The sequence below is a fragment of the Vidua macroura genome, chromosome 2 (assembly GCF_024509145.1).
Source record: "Vidua macroura isolate BioBank_ID:100142 chromosome 2, ASM2450914v1, whole genome shotgun sequence".
In the NCBI taxonomy this organism is placed as follows: domain Eukaryota; kingdom Metazoa; phylum Chordata; class Aves; order Passeriformes; family Viduidae; genus Vidua; species Vidua macroura.
The window spans coordinates 87,713,554-87,732,555 of NC_071572.1; the positions used below are offsets into that span (position 1 = coordinate 87,713,554).

The window sequence follows — 19,002 nt, forward strand, 5'->3', positions numbered from 1 at the left end:
AGGTGGGAGGCAGAATAGCTTGATAAATTTTGACAAACAGCATGCTATTTTATAAAATGTTACTAGATCAAGCTGTCAGATGCCAGAGACTGTATATCCTACTATTGTATTGAATATAAATTTTTTATGTTTATATAAAATTATCATTGGTTAAATACTTTGCCTTTTAGAGAATGCTGGAGATGCTGCATCCTGAACAACCATCAGCTCACTGCTTTGAGGCACTATAAATTCAAATTGTGGAGCAGAGTTGGTTCATAATTTTTCTTTACTTACGATTTTTTTCTAGAGCCATAATGTGAGGTAATTCATTTGCTTATTATTACTACTCTGTTAAAATTTCTGTAAATATCTCTGTCTGATTTATAGGTAGTAGCTCAATTCCAAATTTCTTTCACATAATGAAGCGACAGTTTACTGAAACAGAGTGGGATGTAATCAAGTCAATGAGTAATGAATGGATGCAGCTGGATATGTTTTATCGGCACTGGGTAATACTTCTTTTCCTATTCAAAGTCTGCAAATGTTCACATTCTTTTCTGATATAATTTTTTATTTTCATCATAGTAAAAATGTAATCTTTCTGTAGTTGCATAGAATCATAGAATGGTTTATGTTGAAAAGGACATCTAAGATTACCAAATCTACCACTAAACTATGTCCCTAAGCACCACCTCTATCCATATTTTAAAGAATTTCAGGATGACTCAACCACTTCCCTGGGCAGTTTATTCCAGTGCTTGAAAAACTGTTTGATGAGGAAGTTTCTCCCATTATCCAATCTAAACACCCCTGGTGCTACCTGATACTATTTCATGTGGAGATATTCTTGGACTTTATATTTCAGTGATTATTTTAATATCAGAACAACTTTGAGAACCATGGTACAGCTGATATTTCCAATGGGATTTATTAGTAGTATTAAAAACATAGCCAGAACAAGGTAAAGCATTCATATTCACATACACATATCTGTATGTGCTTCTGAGTAATTTCAATTGCATATTTATTTTAATTGCAGCTGGTTAGGCTGGGTATAAACTATGCTGATAACTTTTTCTCTTGATAATTTCATCAGTCTACCCTCATATTTAGTAGTATAAGTCTTAAATTTATTTTGTTTGCAGTGTGTGCTCAGAAGTAATGTTTGTAGAACAGTAAATAGCAGTTTAAAAAACAGTTTGTAGCCAGTGTAAATAAAATACATTTTTATGTCTTTTAGGCCTTAAAAGAAAGCTTCTTAAAGGCTATTGGAGTTGGAATTGGCTTTAACTTGCAAAGAATTGAATTTAATGTGTCTCCATTACAACTGGAAATAGGGAAGGTGTATAAGGATACAAAAATGCTTCTGGATGGAGAAAAAGAAGAGGAGTGGATATTTGAGGTAAAGAACATGTTTTCATTAGTGATAAGCAGTCTCAACTCCTTATTGTTGCATTGCGTGTTGGATTTTTTTTTTTAAATTACAAATTCACATCTTTCTTTTGTATAACCCCATTGAGCTTATATTAATCAAAACTGAGGATGTAAATCTGCAGCATTTTAAAGAATTTTTTTAAGATTGCAAGGACATCCCATATATGGATTTGTTATAATGTCTTTTTATTTTTCCTGTGCCTGGAATATATTTCCTGCACTCTGGGAACGTCATCCTAAGGTATGCAGGAAGTTCACAGAAATATATTCAGACCTGATTTCTTGAACATCTCTAAGTTCATCATCTAGTTCTTCATCAGTTGATCTAGAATTGTTGATCTCAATAGTCTGAGTCCTGGGGTTTGGGCTTCTGTTTTCCTTCTTCAGAGTTATTGGGACTTATCACTAAAACATCTATCCTTCCAGATTTGGTAAGAAATTATCAGTATCATCTTGTGTAATTTAAAGGATACATAGGGGAAAAACTGAGAGGGACATGTTTACTGATGGACCTGGCAGTGCTGGTTAACAGTTGGAACTTGCTGGTGTTGAAGGTGTTTTCCAGCTGATATGATTCCGATTCATAATTATCTCAAATTATTTAATTACCTAAAAATCAAGCTTTAAGACCAAATTAAATTACAATCCCATTTCTCTACGCCCCTGAGGCATGTTTGTTCAAGCCCTTGAAACAAAGCAAAAAATGGAACAAACTGTCAAGTGCACTTTTCATTAAGATTATTCAGTTTCAAATACATATTTGCATTTTGAAAATACTTGTATTGTTGGAGACAGCTGTTCCAATAGAGCTGTCTAAGTGACAAATTTATGCTTTATGTTTATTTTCTTTAGTATACAAACTACATGTACCCTGTGCACATGGTATGAAAGAATGAATGTTCCAGTAATGTTTAACTTCAGAGTATAAGTTTCTTTCTTCACAGTTCATTCCTCCATTCAGCATTCCTGTCCATTTTTGATTTTGTGTTACAAGTCTGTGCATACTAAGTCAGTCCTCTTACTCAATTCCTATATAGTATAGCAATATTAGTATGTCATGAAATTCACTAGTTGGAATTGCACTGGCAAAAGAAGTTATTGGGAAAGCCTGTGATACGTCCTGTACCAGAAAGCTTTCTGTGTTACTGCAGTGTCCCATGGCCAAGGGAGCATCTGCCTGTCTTCATTGAATGCTGGAACTCCTGATTTTGGTCTTTGATGTGCCTGTGGTTGATTGACAGAAATAGTCTGGAGATGATGATGCAGATAGCTCCCTGTAATACTTAAATGCTTTCTAATTCTTTGGATTTTCCTTATTACTTAGTAATTACTGCTAGAACATCCATGCAGTTTTTGTCTGAGGAATGTCTCCACTTCCACATTTGCTCACCTGCTTCCCAAGAGTGCAGCATTATAATGAGGCAGATTCTTGTATTTCAAAGAAAGGGCTTAATATCAAGTTTCCTTTAAATACAAGCTCAATTGGGATATAATTTCATTTAAATATCAACATTCATTAAAATTAAATAAATAAAATGTTTTTCAGTTACCAATCTCTGGAGAGTTTAAAATTAAGCATTGCTTTACTATTTTGTCTTTTCCCAAGTTTTTTTAAAATTTTATGTCCATTTTCTTACTTAGAAGATTCTTTCTTTTGGTCTCGTCAGATTTTTGAAATAACTTTTTAGTTGAAAACACTAATTTTGAGAAATCTGAAAGAGTCACTTGTAAGACTACATATTTCTGATACAGTCTTTTCTTAGGTTCCCTGTTGTGCCAATTTTACTTTAGGGAGCTTTGTCTATCAAATAAAAAAATATAATGGCTCGCTTCTACATTTCAGAACTACCTATATCTTAGTGAAAGGAAGTGATCAATGAGAGCAAGACTGTTTAAAATTCAATTATCACATATTTTTGATTGATTCATTTCAGTTTTAAAAAGGAGCTAATTTACTAAAAATGGAAGGGAGAAATAGAGGGGATTTTATCCATTTAAATTACACAAAAATATTCTGAAATCTTCTTCAGAAAATACCATGTAATATAAAAAAGATAACTTTAAATTCATAAAGACCAGGAAAAGATCCTCCACCTTATACTTGTCATGACTAAAAGGTCAAGAGAAATACTAATGAATCAGAACAAATCAAAGTTAGCATTATTTAGACACCCTGTAACTGTTCACAGTCAGAGCAAAGCCAATTAAAATTCTAGATAGAATTTTCTGTGAACAGTGGAAAAAGGTTTCTCCTCTTTCATTGTAAATACCAAGTTAACTACTTTGTTTTGTAGTTGACTTTGTGTGGTCCTTTTACCAAGGATTTAGTTTTGCTCGAAGTATCTTTGCCCTCATTCACACCCCACTTTTTTTGGCTTGAATGGAAGGCAGTTGATCAGAAACAGGCTCTTCTTGTTTGGTCTTGATGGAAGGATTTAGCTTTGGGGTCTTGTTTTTGTATATTGCTCTATGACATATATTACATGTCTGCTATATATGTTGAATATGCTTTATTCGTGTAGACAGTACATGCTTTCCTCATTTTGAAAAGGTGACTTTGTTTGGCAATAACTAAAGGACAGCTAGCCCAGTGAAGAGAGATAACAGTATTTTGTCAGGGTGTTGATTTAGGATGGAGTCATTATGATGATGGTGATGATGATTGTTATTATGGGTAATTCTATATGCTGCATTTACTTCCTTTGAAGAAAATAAACTTGGAAAATTGTCCTAGTTTCATCTCTGGTACAGTTAATTTTCTTCTTAGTAGCAGGCATAGTGCAGTGTTTTGAATTCAGGATGAGAATAGTGCTCTTAACACATTGAAACAAAGTCAAGGACTCCAGTTTCTCATAACGCCCTGCCAGTGAGGAGGCTGAGTGATATGAGCTGCCTACTACTATGACAAGAATGAAATAGTAGTTAATTCTAGTAAAAATGAACAAAGTTGATAGAAAACAGTTATGATAAGTTCTATCATTTAAAGAGATCAATGTAAGTTTATAAGATAGACAGATTTGTAGCAGATCTTAAATATGGAAAAATATACTGCCACTGGAACTATATTGGCACAGAAAAAGGTTTCCTAGGGAACTTGTGGATGCCCCATCCCTGGAAGTGTGTAAGGCTAGATTGGATGGGGCCCTGAGCAACCCGGTCTAGTGGAAGGTGTCCCTGGGATGATCTTTGAGGTTCCTTCCAATATAAGCCATTCTAAGAGATGATGAAAAATAAATTCCTAGTTAGTCATTTGCAAAATGTTAAATATATTTGTGACCCTTTTCTTATTAGTCCCAGTTGTGTACAATTGATCAGGCAGAATAACTGGATAGTCCTTACTGGAATCAATATTAAAGAAGAATCTTAAATAAGACATAACACATTTGTTTTTGTACCTACCTCAACTTTGGATACAATTATTTAATACAGAAAGCACATGATTTATCCTAAATTTTGCTCTGGCATTAAGAATCATCTGGCAGGACTGCTGTTGCACAGATAACTTTTTGCATTTTTTCACAACAAATATTTCCTTGGTTTGTTTATATGCAAATAAATTACTTCCAGAACATGAATTTTAAAGAGAGATTACCTGGGTCAATTTGAAATATATTTAGTAATTGCTGGTGTGCAACTGTAGTTGGCATCTTTCACCCTCAGTAAGAGAAGTTAATCCTGTTGCATTGTCAGGAATAAATAATAATAGAAACTTTCATTTCTAAGACTAGCTAATCCAACTAGATTTACTCATCAATCAGTTCTGCTGGCTGGGAAGGTACTGTTTCATCATAAGCTGTCTGTTGTTGAGTGAATTCATAATAATTTGAATTCCAGACACATCATTCTGCCGAGTCTTTGAAATGAGATCATTGTAAATCTCTGTGTGCTCTAGTAACACTTCTGTTTTGTGCAGACAAAAACAAATTTTGGCCCATTATATGTCTTCTGGTTTATAGAGAGGAATCTTAACAAAACAAACTCTCTACCCTGAAGGAATTCTATAGGATTGTCCTCTTTTTGTTAATCATCTATTTCCATTTAAGATAGTAATTTTATAAGCTGGTATAGCAATATCTCCAGGGAAACAAGCTGATCCACTGTTTTTTATAGTTTCAGTATGTTTCATTAATTCCATTGCTTAAGGTTTTTGCTGGCCACTAGTAAAGGCCAGGAAAGATGTTCCTTTCTGTATTTCACTTGGATTTACATTGCTGTGAAACAGCAAAGATAGATGAAGGGCGTAGTTTATGTTTTATTATAAGATGCTGAAAAGTCTCTTGTGACCACAGAGGATACATGAAATAAATTAAATGGAACCTTTTTCATTCACTGTTCATTGGGCAGGGTATCTGCAGGGAAGGTCTATCTAAATAATCACTGCCTGATAAATGCAGCTTTGAACTGAAAAAAAAAAAAAACATTATTTTGCTAACAATATGTAAAATAGTATGTATAGTATATTTTTAGTTGAACAAACAAGTAATATAAGTTGACCTCACAAAAAGAAAATTCTGTGCTTAAAGCTGTTTGCAGATTTCTGATTACAGGTGTAAGCCACTGCTGAATGTGCTGTATTGTGCCCTCTGTTCTGATCTGTCTTTGATCTCTTGGACATGCAAAAAAATGAAAGAAGGGTGGAAAATGAAGTGATTAAAAAGGGATTATACGATTTTTTTTCCATCTAGAAGAACACAAAGCACCGCCACCCCAGAACTATAGAAATGGTTTAGCAACACCTGATCAGGCGTTTAATATTCATGGTCTTTCTTATTTTTGAGGAAGTTAAGGAAATATGCACACTGATTACAAGTGGTTACCTCCAAGATAGCATTCTTTATGCTTGACTTACTTTAAGTATCCTAGTAAAGGAGTGGAAAACCCAGTAAAATACCCCATAGGAAGTACATTTATAGCTCTTGCAGTCATGTAAAGTACTGCTCATGCTGTAGGTTTTTTAGTGTTTCTTATATTAAATATTTTTCTTAATCTAGACAGAATAAAAATATTAATTTTCTTACTAGCACTTTGCAGAAAGGTATGACAAGATGAGTTTGATGGGTTTTTTTTTTAAGTAGGTGAGGGTTCTAAAGTTCACTGCAAAAGCTGTGAAATAGGCACAGTTTTGGTGCTGAAGAGATCAAAGTAAAGGCATAGTTCTATTTCCTCACCAGCACCTCTCAGCCAAGGCATACATGTTCGTCAGAAACATCCCCCAACTTTACAGTTGTCCTGGTGCTACACAAGCCTGGAGCAGCTGCTGCCTCAGCTGAGCTGGGCTGAGTAGATTTGAGCTGAATAGCTTGGCTTTTATATATATATTTTTTATTATTATTATTATTATTATTTATTTTTATTTTTATATATATATATATATATATATGTATATGCACAGGGCTGTTGGAATCACAGAAATACAGAAATGGTATCCTGGCAACTGAAGCCTTTGAAAATTCTGTGTAGTAGATGAACTGTAGAAAATCCTGATGCACACTGATACTATTATTCTAAAAGACATTTTCCTTAGATTAAATGGGGTGAAAAATGAGGCAACCAACAACCTGTGAGAGGAAACAGGAGGAAATTATGGTGCTTTCTTTATATTATAATATAGTGCAGTCAGAATATTTCCCAAGGAAGCCAAAATTGGAGATTCAGATTTAAGTCCCAGGAGAATATCCCAATGACTTTCCAATTTTCAGATTAATGGCAATATTGGATCATCTTCCTAGGTAAAATTCTTGTTATTCTTGAGTTCTAGTTTAGAAAGTGCAAAACTTACATGAATACTTTAGAATAAATAAGCAGGGAAATTTTTATTTCATCCCCTTAGATATATATATTTTTAAAAGTCAGTGGAATTATGGCTTGGCTGTAGAATAAGCGTTATTCAGAAACAGTAAAAGTCTTCGGGATTCTTTTCCTGAAATTGCTTAGGATGAATTTTTAGTCTTTCTAGAAGAAAACACTTTCAAACCAAACTGTTAAATTGGTAAAATCTATATTACTAAATATATAGTTATACATCTAAAAATGTTGATTCGTATTTACACATAGCAGTACTCAGACTATGTCAGGAATTCAAAGTTGTGCTCTTACATGCTGTCTGAAACCAAGAGGGAGAGCCAATGGTTTAAGTTTACACTGACATCACTGTTTTTCAGAATACCTCCTTGAGGTTCGCAGGTCATCTCACTGAGAAAGGATAGCTAAGATGGGTTATGTGGTTTGAGACTTAGAAGGGACTGATAAAGGAATGCTCAGGTCACAAGCTTAAATACAAATATCTACAAATGGATAAGGTGGTGGTCACCTATGGTAATCTGTCCTCAGACCTGTGAATGTTTTAATGTGTCTGCATCATTGAGCTCTTCAGCAAAATTGCTAAAATACTATTGTTTTTCGAATGTCATTATTTTAAAATATTTTATATGATCTTGTGTTATTGTTCTGAACCATATTCTAAACACTTATATAGTCTATACTCTAGAAACAGAGTAAAGAAAATGTATTTACATTGCCATTTTTCATCTTTACTAGGAAACCCGCTTGGATAATAATCATCATGTTGCAGTGGCACTTGGGAAACAGGAGGGATTTGTACAGAAGGATTCTGATGTAAGGAATTGTGAATCAGTTTCATCTCTTGGTGATCATTTGAATATAAACTTAGGCTGTAGCTAAGAGTGTGTCATCTCATATACAGGGCCTAGAAGAAGGCTTATCTTAGGCATGGCATTAGCCAGAACCAAGCAGTACTACTGACATGTTTCCTCTAGTTCTGTTGTGCCTATTTCAGGAGTCTGTGAAGGAGAAATAGTTTCAGAGGACAGCAACAGATAATGTCAAGTCTGTAATGCATGTATTCTATGTGTTCATTCAAGAGAAGATTACGTGGTTTTTGTCACGGCCTGCTAGTACTCATGTGGGAAAGATTGTTTTCACAGAGGGAAATGGAAACAGTGAACCAATCTGGACTGCTAAACTTGTGTGACACCTCACCAAGTTGATTTTAGTGGGCAACTGTCAGTGCTTGTATCCCAGAGCAGATCCATCGCTCAAACACCATTATGACAAGATAACCCTTGAGACAAGCAGCAACAACCAACAGATGGGAAGAACAGCAGTGTTAGTCTTCATTCCATGTGGTGTCTCTATAGAGAGAAAGAGAAAAGCAACTTAAAAGCTTTTCATGATTTTCTGTGTAATTTAAAAAAGACCTTAGTCATGAAAATAGCAATAAAAGTCAAATTTAAGGGACAGGCAGATTGGCAAATTGTAGCCAAAACAGCCAGTCAGCAAATGTGAGTGTGACAAATTGCCAGATTTTTCTCTGGTGTTCTAGTTGCTCACAAGAAAATTGGTTAGTTGTTTTCTGTTATTTGGATACAAAGATTCTACCAGGAACTAGGAAAAAAATAAAAATAGTATAGGAATGGTTAAAAGCATGAAAGTAGTAATGCACACTATCATGGTAACAAAGTCTATGTTCCTGGATAACAAAGGGAGGCAGACCTTTTAATTAGTATTGGTTAGATTGAGAAAAAGAGGTATGAAATTCCCTTTGAGGATTTACTGTGATAAATCAGTGGACAAATATTTTTAAAGAAATTATGTGCATTTTTTTTGGCAGGACATACTTAAGCAGGAATCCAGGATTTTTAAGTATTGACCTTCACCATCATGGTTGCTTACCTTAAACATATCATAGAAAAAATAGTCCTGATATCAAAGGTTATGATGAAAAGTCTTTGAATCAAGAGTCTCAAAGGCTTACTTGTCCACTGACTAAATTTACGATGACCTAAATTTCATTATCCCACTTCAATGAAGAAAGGTCATTTTAAGCAGAACAAGAGAGCATTCTGAGACTCCCCAGACAGGAAATTATGTGAAAATTTATGTACTGTTGCATTGTGCCTTTTTAGACCTCCTTCTAACAGAAACATGGAGGAAATTAACGTTACCTTCTCCCTTTTTAAAAGAACCATAAAAATTATTCTATTTATTGCTAGATGTGTCAAAATAAAAAGTTGTTCATTCTAGCTTAACATGTTACCCATTCTAGCTTAAATGTTACCCCATTGTTTTAGAATGTCAGTGTTTGTGTCTGTTCCCTCTCTGCAATCACATGAGTAATTAATTACGGCCTGCTTGCAGAACATCTATTTTCAGCTTTCTTCACAAAATGATAGCATGTACCTACAATTCCCAGGAAAGACCAATTGTTATGTCAATGTACTGGAATTAAAAATCTCTAGTGTCAAGAGTCTTATCAAAATGCTAGTGACTGCTGTATGCTTGAGGAAACAGAACATTTATCTGTGCTCTTAACCTAGATCTAGACTTTTATGTGAGGCTAGTCTCAATAAAAGATGGCTGAGTTTAAAATTCTTTATAAATTCTGTGTAGGTTACAAGGTTTCTTGTCGATCGCTTGCTGTACTTCACAAGAGTTGTGATGCATTCAGTCAGGACACACTTCCTTCAGACAAGTGCATGCTGAAGTTCAAACTACATCTGTTAACAACTCCTTAGCTCAAAGGCTTGGTTAAGGCTTTGGTATGCATCTGTAATGTCACTTGTGTGGCTCTAGGCACCATTCCTGCAGCTTTACCTCATCTCCAAAATGTCAGATGAGCAGAACGGTCTCAACACCATGTCGCTTCTGTAAAGATATAAAGTGAGAGGCAGCTCAATCTTTTTCACTTTCAGTCTGCATTGACAGCTAAGAGTTCTTTTGTGTTGTTACAACAGCACAAACCATTTTGTTGACTCTGCATTTATTCTTAATAGTAGCCTACTGCTCAAATACTGAAGTGGAGAGTTTTTGCTTTTTGCCTATTTACTGACCTACCTTCACATTGATGTGACAGAAAGGGATAACAACATCCTCAAAACTGACCTTGGACTGAGTCACCTCCAGCACTTGGATGTAAGCAAGGAAGGGTCTACAAGGCACAATTATGAACAATTTCCCCAAGTCTTCTGAAACTCAACTTGCTGGAGTGCCTCTGAAGTGCCTGTACACCAGTGCACTGAGGATGAGGAATAGACATGATGAGTGACAGATGTGTCTGTGGCTGCAGGGTTCGAAGAGCATGAGATGGTGGAGTTCAGGATCCTAGGGCAGTGAGGAGGACTCACAACCCTTAACATGAGGAGAGCAAACTTTCTCCTTCTCAAAGGATAAAGAAGGGTCCTGTGGGATAAGGCCTCAGAGGAAAGCTGAGCCCAAGAAAGCTGCTTAATATTAAAGGATCATCTCAAAAAGAGAGTTCCATCTCAACTGCATATGAAGTCAGGCAAAAAGGCCAGGAGGTCTGCATGGATGAAGGGGAGCTCGTAGCCAAACTTGGACATAGAAAGGGAAGCATACAGAGGGTGGGAGCAAGAATGGGTAACATGAGAAGAAAACAGAAATATTATGAGCATCCAGGGATGAAGTTTGAAAAGCTAAAGCCCAAATAGAATTTAATCTGACCAGGGATGTTCAAAGCTACAAGAAGCACTTCTTTAAGTGCAAAGAAGCCAAAGGAAAGGGTTTTACTCAAAAAGACAAATGTTGAAAGAGGCTGAGGTGCTGAATGCCACCTTTGCATCAGTATTTATTAGCAAGGCTGGACATCAGGAATCCCAGGTTGCAGGGATGAAAGAGCAAGGAGCAAGGAAGATGCGCCCTTGGAGGAAGAGGATTATGTCAGGGAATGCTTGAGCAAACTGGATGGGTGTAAGTCAGTAATATTTATGGGATACAGCTGGCATTGCAAGGCCCCTCTCAATAATCTTTAGTTGATCACGGGGACTGGGAGAAGTGCCTGAAGACTGGAAGAAAACATGGAAGGAGGACCCAAGCAATTACAGATCTGCAAGCTTCACCGTGATTGCTGGAGAGGTAGCAGAACAGCTAATTCTGAACACCATTTCCAGGCACAGCAAGGACAAAGAAATTATCAGGACTAGTCAGCATAGCTTCACCAAGAGAAAGTCATGCTCGATCAACTTGGTAAATTTCTGCCATGAAATGACTGGCCTGGTAGATGAGGTTAGAGCAGTGGGTAATTGTGTACCTGTATTTCAGTACCATCTATCTCTGGCACTGTCTCTCCTAAGATCCTCCTAGAAAAATACTGAGAGCTGGGTACGCAGACTGTGAGGTGTATTGGAAACTGGCTTAACGTTTGGGCCAAGGGTATGGTGATAGAGGTACAAAGTCTGGTTAGAGGCCAGTTACCAGTGATCAGTACTGGGTCCAGTCCTGTGTAACATCTTCATTAATGAACTGGATGATAGTGCAGTGCACCCTCAGCAGGTTTGCTGGTGGCACCAAACTGGGAGGAGTGGCTGATACACCAGAAGGCTGTGGTGTCACACAGAGAGACCCTGACAGGCTCATCAAAAATGAGTCAGTTTGTCTGATGTACTGAATAACACCACTGAAGAGGAGCCCTACTGAATTTTATGAAATATTAAACATTAAGAATATATCGCTACAGCAAATGCACATTTAGAAGACTCAGCTATATTTATCTTTGATTCTTGCAAGCTGTACTATCTGCCCTGCTGTCTGCAAACAATTACATTTGGAGATGACATACAGCAGGCTGCACAGTAGTGTGCTCAAAAAAAAAAAAAAAAAACCCAAATTTTTTCTTCTTTGCAATGTGATTTTTTTTTTTCTTGGAGTGATGAAACTAACATGGAGACTGTGACACTGTCATCTCTAATATCTCAGTCCACATTTAATTGGTTTTAACATGGGTAATTGCAGGTTGATTGTGACCACTTTCATTTTTAAGTAGCACCTGAGTCTGAGAGAAGCATGCAAAACATCAGTGACTACTGGTATTAAAATGAGTACAAATAGGCACACCTAGTGGAATAAATCTTTGCACAATTGTTTCAAATAATCATATCTGCTGAAGAACGAAGTACAATTTGTTTGATGGTGGTCTTTCTCTTCTTTACTGGACTTAAACAGTCATTCTGTCATACTTGCTGCATTCTATAGCCCTTGTTCCATCAGTTTTGTGAACTGTGTTTCAACAAAAAGCTCGATTTTTCTGCATGGCCTGTTACATGCTTCTAATAGTTACTGCATAGCCTAAATGAGGGGAAGTGATATTAGTCTCAAATACAGACTGTCTTCTTTCTTCTTCAATAAGCAATGTGTAGTTTAAATGTGATAGAGAATTTTACAGGAAGAAAATTGATATTTATTGATTCATGTTATGCTAATATGTGTTTTCTTTAGGTTCATTCCATGGAGCCTAACCAACCACAATTTACATTATTGACTTTTGAAGATTTAGTTGCATCTGGTATTCCTGTCATACCTGAGGATTCTGCATATTGGGACAATTTCTGTTCAAAGCAGGAGGGTCCAGTGAAACAGAGTTCACATTCAAGATAAGACTGTGTATAAGAAAAAAAAACTTGTCAGACTTCTTATGCTGTTATCCTGTTTAATTTGAATAAGTGCACATAAGTAAATAATGTAGCTTTCCCTATATAAGCTGACAACCCGATTTTCATGACACTTCATTGGAATTGCAAGGAAGACATGTTTCCTTACATGAAGGAATTCTGAATGAGAAGCCTAAACCAACATGTTTTTTTGCATCTCCTTGCCTGTGGTTCTTACACTTCAGTAGTTCTGCAGGCTAGGAACAGAAAGCAGTTGGACAATAATGTTGTTTATTAGTGCACAAGTGCCTAGTATATAAAAATGTGTTTCCATACTCATTTATGCTGAAGCTTAAATTATGATACTGCTTTTTCTCTTACAAAAATTATTCATTTATTCTCAAATGGATGAATAAAAACATGCTACAAATTCTTATGCTGTACAACATTTGGTGTTTGTGTAATGCCAGGCTGAAAAGGTCTGTTAGTTGTCTTGGAGCTACGTGTGTGCAAAAATAGTTTGAGACAGGGAATTAACTCACAAATATTTCATAGTCTTTTCAGTTCTTATCTTTGTTAATTAAAACTTCCTGTACGCAACTTAGTATTTGTCTTTTAATAGTTCTTTTTTTTTATTTTTCCTCAGCAATAGATGCAAACCAAACAACAGTACAACTTTCCTGTGCTTCCATTTGCATCAGTCGTGGGGGGAACCCAAAGAAAAAAAGAAGGCTATTTACTTTTTTCCAAATACTCTTGTAATGTCTGATGACAGGACATTTTACTTAAGGTTTCTGGAGGTCTGTAGATCTTGAATAGACATCTAGAATGTTTTGTCTTCTTTTTCGAAATACATCCTGTTTTGTGACATTACCTCTCACTCTTCTTTCTAGAAATCATAGATATCATGTGGTCCATCTAAATTTAAGAAAACATTCTGAACAGAATGATCTTTGCACAAAAATAATTACCTTCTCTTCTACAGTTAAACATAGATTTTCATTGACTTTGGGGCTGTGTACAACTATGCTGCACCTTGTATTCACAAGTATTGGAGCTCTGAACTCCATTGAATAATTCTGAATTCAAACATGCTGCTAAACTCTCCTGCTTCCATTTCTATGACTCTCTCATCCTGCATGCTAATCATAGTTTTTAATGTTTTGCTTTTTTATCCCCTCCAAAACTGCAAATCAGTGAAGCAATGACTCTTCCCTCCAGTCTCCACAGGAGCTAAATTAGATGTTCAGTAACTTCAGATCTGAAGTTTAAAAAAATACAGAATATTTTATATACAAATTCTAAGTCATGTATTCCAGATTGTTTGTCTTTTAAATGAAATTCAACTTGCAATAAATAATTTGCAATCCACAGAGGTCCAGTATATGCCAATCAGTCACTGGACCTAGCAATTGCAGCTTTGCCAGACAGTTTGAAGTAGCCAGCTTTTTTGCTAGGACAATGAATCAAACTGCAAATATGGGATGAACTGAATAGAAAAATTTCCAATCTAGATTTCTGGGGATAAGAGAATTAATTTCATATTAGAGAATAGTTATTTTTGCATGAAAGCAGTGTCTCAAACCAGAAATTTTCTTTCATTGGAAAGAGTTTTAAAAGTATTAATGAAATTATTTATAATATTGTGCTTACATGTAAGTAGAGGACAAGCCAATTTTGTTAAATTAGAAAATTGTGCTTGGTTTTCTTGCAAGGAATATGATAGTTTTCAATACTGTATCTAGTTAGAAAGAGTTTGTTTTGGTTAGTTCTCCATGAAGTAAAATCTTAATTTAGAGTGGTTTATAAAGAATTATTTAGAAGACTGCAGTTTCTTATGGTGTGATTTTTTTTTCTGTATCTTTTAATTTACACTGAACTATTTGAAAAATAAGGTTAATCTCATTTTTAATTTTAATAGCAATAAGGTGAGGTGATGGTAATGCCTTTTGAAGAGCCACTTGAGTCAGGTTGTTTCATGTCAGTGCAAATGGACACAATTGTTATACTTGCTTTTACCTCAGTGGGAAAGAGCAGCTGGATCATTACAGAATTTTTGGCTAAAAGCATGTTACTAAAAGGCCAGCAGGACATTCTGACTCCTTATGAATGTGAATGATCCTTCTTAAAGTCAGAAGTAAGTTTTTCTTACTATATGTGCTGTGGAGGCACATACTGAAATAAGTGTTGTTAGTGTGTACAAATAAATTAATGTAATTTCACAGTTCTAAGATAAATTTCTTCTTTAATTCACCATCACACTTTTTGCTGATCAAAAGATAATTGAGCCTTTTCTCCACACAAGGCCACAACACTGGCTTACTTGAACTTCCACAGAATATTGTCCTAATGGGCACAGAGTCCCTCTGCCATTTGAGAACAGCTCCAGCTTCCCTTTCTAGGTCACGTTGTTGGCCCAGTCCAGGGTAGGTGATCTGACCTTTGCTGTATCCCATCATTCTTCTGTCCCATTTACATCTAAAAGCCTCAGGGCTTTCTGTTTCCTTCTCCAGACCTCCATTCCTTCATCTATTTTGTTTCTATATCGTGTCCTTGGCATAACTGTACCACATGCCTGTGAGGGTAAGAAACTTTAAAAACACAAGCTCTGCTCTACATGAGCCTTTTCCAGCAGTGGCTGCAGCTGGGTAGACTTTTTCCCTATGGAACAGCATTGACCTGTCCTCCCGTTTCTCAAATTCTCAGATTTTGGTCTTAGATTAGATCTGCTGTCCTAGGTGGCATATCAACAGAGTGTTTTTGAGAAGTATTTATTAATAGTCTCTGCCCAAAAAATAAATTTTAAAAGTTTTGATCTTCAGTGAAAAGATTGTTAAAAGTGAATAGATGTGTTTTAGTTTGGACTTGTTCAAAACTTTTTGTATCTTACATCAAAATTGGTCAAATGGATTAGGAACTTCCGGGGTAAAACTGGGTTCAAGGCAGTTAGCAACTGTGTGACAAGAGACGGGTGCCATTTGATGTGAAAATCTGTAACTGAAAATTGGATCATGTGAGAGTTCCCTCAGCCTTTTACAGAGTCTGTAAACGTATACAGCATGTATATTGTTACTATCTTATACGATCAAGTCCACTGATGTTAATCAAGTATGCTCACCTTAGACAAGGAATCAGAGATGCATCAACAGAGGTAGTGTATATATGGTTGTTATATGTGTGATCTGGGAAACATCCAGGCAACAGCTCGACTTTAAACAACCATCTTTACCCAAAACACTGCAATAAGGAGATGATTTGCAAAAAAGTTGAAAAGATGGTTATGCAAGTCAGCATAGAGTGCCCTTTGTGGGAGCTTTACAGGATTATAGTGCTACATTCTACAAAGAAGATAAGTGTTTCTTGGCAGAATTGATACAATCATGTCTAAAACAGCAATTGAGACTGTCAGCCTTAACTGCTGCCTAATTCTGCAGGTGTGCTTCATTATCCTTCAGATTCAGTTCATTTTGATTACTTTGCTCTTTGTAGAAAATGTAAGCATGACAATAAATTCTGAATTTTCAAGAGAGACAGCATTTGAAATAAGGTTTGTTTTTTTTCAAAAAGTGATTTTTTTGTAATATGTTATTTTCTTGCTCTGCATAAAAATGCAGATTTTTATGGCCAGACGCTATATGAATCCTGTTTCTTCTAAGAGTGGGTATAATTACTGCAATAAAATGTGGACTATTTTGTGTTTGTGTTGTCTATTTGTGGTTATTATTCTTATCCTGCTGTTACTTAGATCAAGAAAGAGATAAGATTACTGAAACACTTATGTAGCACTCCTTTTTTTGCTATTTTGGAAACAAATTATGGGACCATGAGACTGTACACTCTTAATGACGTATTTTAGATGAATCAAGAAGCCAAGGTCTGGACCAGTTCTCCACTACTTAGCTTCCTCCAATTTTAATTTTATAACGTGCAACCCAGTTTCTGATAAATAAGGTGTAATATTGGTGCATTCTGTGCTGGAGTGTTTCTCATCATGTGGTCAAAACTGACGTAGTGTGAAGTTTAACACTCTTAGGAAGATGCACATTTTCAAATACAAGACTACAGTGCTACCCAGTGTTGCTTAAAATGAAATTTCTGAAGATTTTATTTTTAATTAGGACGTGGAACACAAAGGGTTTTTAGGCTGTAGTAGGAGCTTCTTCACAGAAAAAAAGCTCTTTTACTTGCACAAGACTTCTTTAAAACATGTGAAAACCTGTTTTGTATTTATAAGTGATTTAAACAGTAAGAAAGTGGGTGTTTCAATTGAAATGTGTCTTCTGTTTTCCAGCACCTAGAGTACTTCAAAGGTTTACCAGGATGCTTGCCAGATATATTCTAGGGATTTAGTGACGCCTTTTGACAATTAGGGCAGTAACACCAAGGTTTCCAGCATAACCAAGATGCAATGCTAGACCAATAGGTAATGCCAGAACTTGGAAGGACTTAGAGCTTTGATAAATGGTAATGCTATACTTAAAAATGGCAAAGCTCTGAAGGGGTTTTATAAGAGTTTTCTTCAGTTTTCTTTCTTTCATATTTTTAAAGTCATATAAATGTCTCACTTTGGACTTGGTAATTACCTCATAAATGTAGGCATTTAAGTCTAGTCAGATATTCCACAAGAGCACTGAGATTTTCATTGCAGCCTGATGCCCCTTGAGCAGGCAGTGGTTTCTCAGCTGTTGGGTATGACACTGCTGCAGGGGCTCTAAAGCTGCCTCCTAATTTCTGGAATTACCTCGCTCAGCTGAGTGATACTGCTGCTTGGTGTCATTGAATATCAAATTCTCCATGTTGTGACTGTTTTGATTTTTTGTTTTGCAGTGTTGGAGTTAAACATTCTGCCCCATGAATTTGCTACCACGTGTTTTCACCACTGTTTTCAGTCTTTGCCTTTATATCAATATACCACTGGTTTTGGCTTTAAGGTATTATAGGTAGCAATCTTAATAACTAGTGCAGAAGGGAAATACAATAAGACTAGCAAAAATATTAATAATCTTTATAAAAATGATTACAGATTGTATATATATCATTGCATGTTATATGTAGTAAGCTGTATATGTAATATTTTACAATAATAATAAATGTATTATATATTTATAAAAGTGGACTTCTATATATATGCTAACACTGCTTTACAGTATCTTATCTTTCAACTAAGCACAGGTCTGTGTTTTCCTCTGCAAATAAGTATACAAATACTCATTTGTTACTTTTCATCATAGGGGTGTTTTGATATATTTAAATGATTCCCTATTGAAATTACTTGGGGTTTGCATTTAAAACAGCACACAGGCAAAAATCAAAAAAATACTGCCTTGAAAATATTTTCTCTTTAAAATGAATACCCTATGTTTTCTCAGCTTCAGCAGCAAAGTTTTCAGTAATTTATCACAGCTGCCATCAGGTGAGTGGATTCTCAATCCTTGTATCTGTTGGTTGTACGATGTGCTCCTCATCCTAATTGAGAGCTTTTTTGAAAGGCACAGTGAACTGTTTATTCAGTGAGGTCACTGGTATCTTTGTTAGAGAAATGATTTTTTCCCGCAGTTAAGTTCAAACACTGTTTACTGAATAGAATAATATTCTGAGCAAGCAGTTTTTACTACCTGCATAAAAGCATTTTGTTAATCTTGTGATGGTTACGTGGTCTACAATTAATTAGCTGCCTGTACAACATTAGGAAAATGTATTAGATTAATTTTGTATAGTAAAACTGTGTGGGTAGAGGTTGTACTCTAGTTTTGCTTTTCCACATACCATAATTACTGTTCTCATGTGAGTAAAAACAGTGTATTACAAAGAGACTGATCTTTCTGATATCATTGTTTCTGCCTAATTGCTTGTTAGGATCTTTAGATTATTTGCTTTGTTAATTTAGAATGTTTTCCCTAGAGTGCAATAGGATATTTATTTGCATTTCAGCTCTAGCAGTCAGACAACAACTGTCTGCAGAAATCATTGTTATCTCTTGGTCACCTTTTGGGATAAAACCAGAAAATAGCAAATTGCTGATTGCAGTGGAAGCACATTGGTTTCAGTTGGATTGGATAAAGTCAGATGTGCTGGCCATAGGCCAATGTAGCACTGCTTGTTTAAATGCATTTAAGAAATCAGAAAATACTCTTATTCTCTGAGGCTGGCCTTCAGTTAAAAGAAGGAAGGAAGGAAGTAATGT

At 35.7% G+C, this 19,002-nt stretch overlaps 1 protein-coding gene across 3 annotated transcripts in view; it reads left to right on the forward strand.

Annotated features, from left to right (window-relative positions):
- AASDHPPT (aminoadipate-semialdehyde dehydrogenase-phosphopantetheinyl transferase) overlaps positions 1-16,517 on the forward strand; it is a 30,853-nt gene extending 14,336 nt beyond the window's left edge. For all 3 annotated transcript variants that reach the window (XM_053970237.1, XM_053970236.1, XM_053970239.1), the window contains exons 3-6: positions 370-491; positions 1,223-1,384; positions 7,954-8,031; positions 12,667-16,517. In XM_053970237.1, the coding sequence (XP_053826212.1) occupies positions 370-491; positions 1,223-1,384; positions 7,954-8,031; positions 12,667-12,825 (521 nt within the window). In that variant the 3' untranslated portion in view covers positions 12,826-16,517. The remainder of the gene's footprint in view (positions 1-369; positions 492-1,222; positions 1,385-7,953; positions 8,032-12,666) is intronic.
- Positions 16,518-19,002: the final 2,485 nt, after the last annotated feature.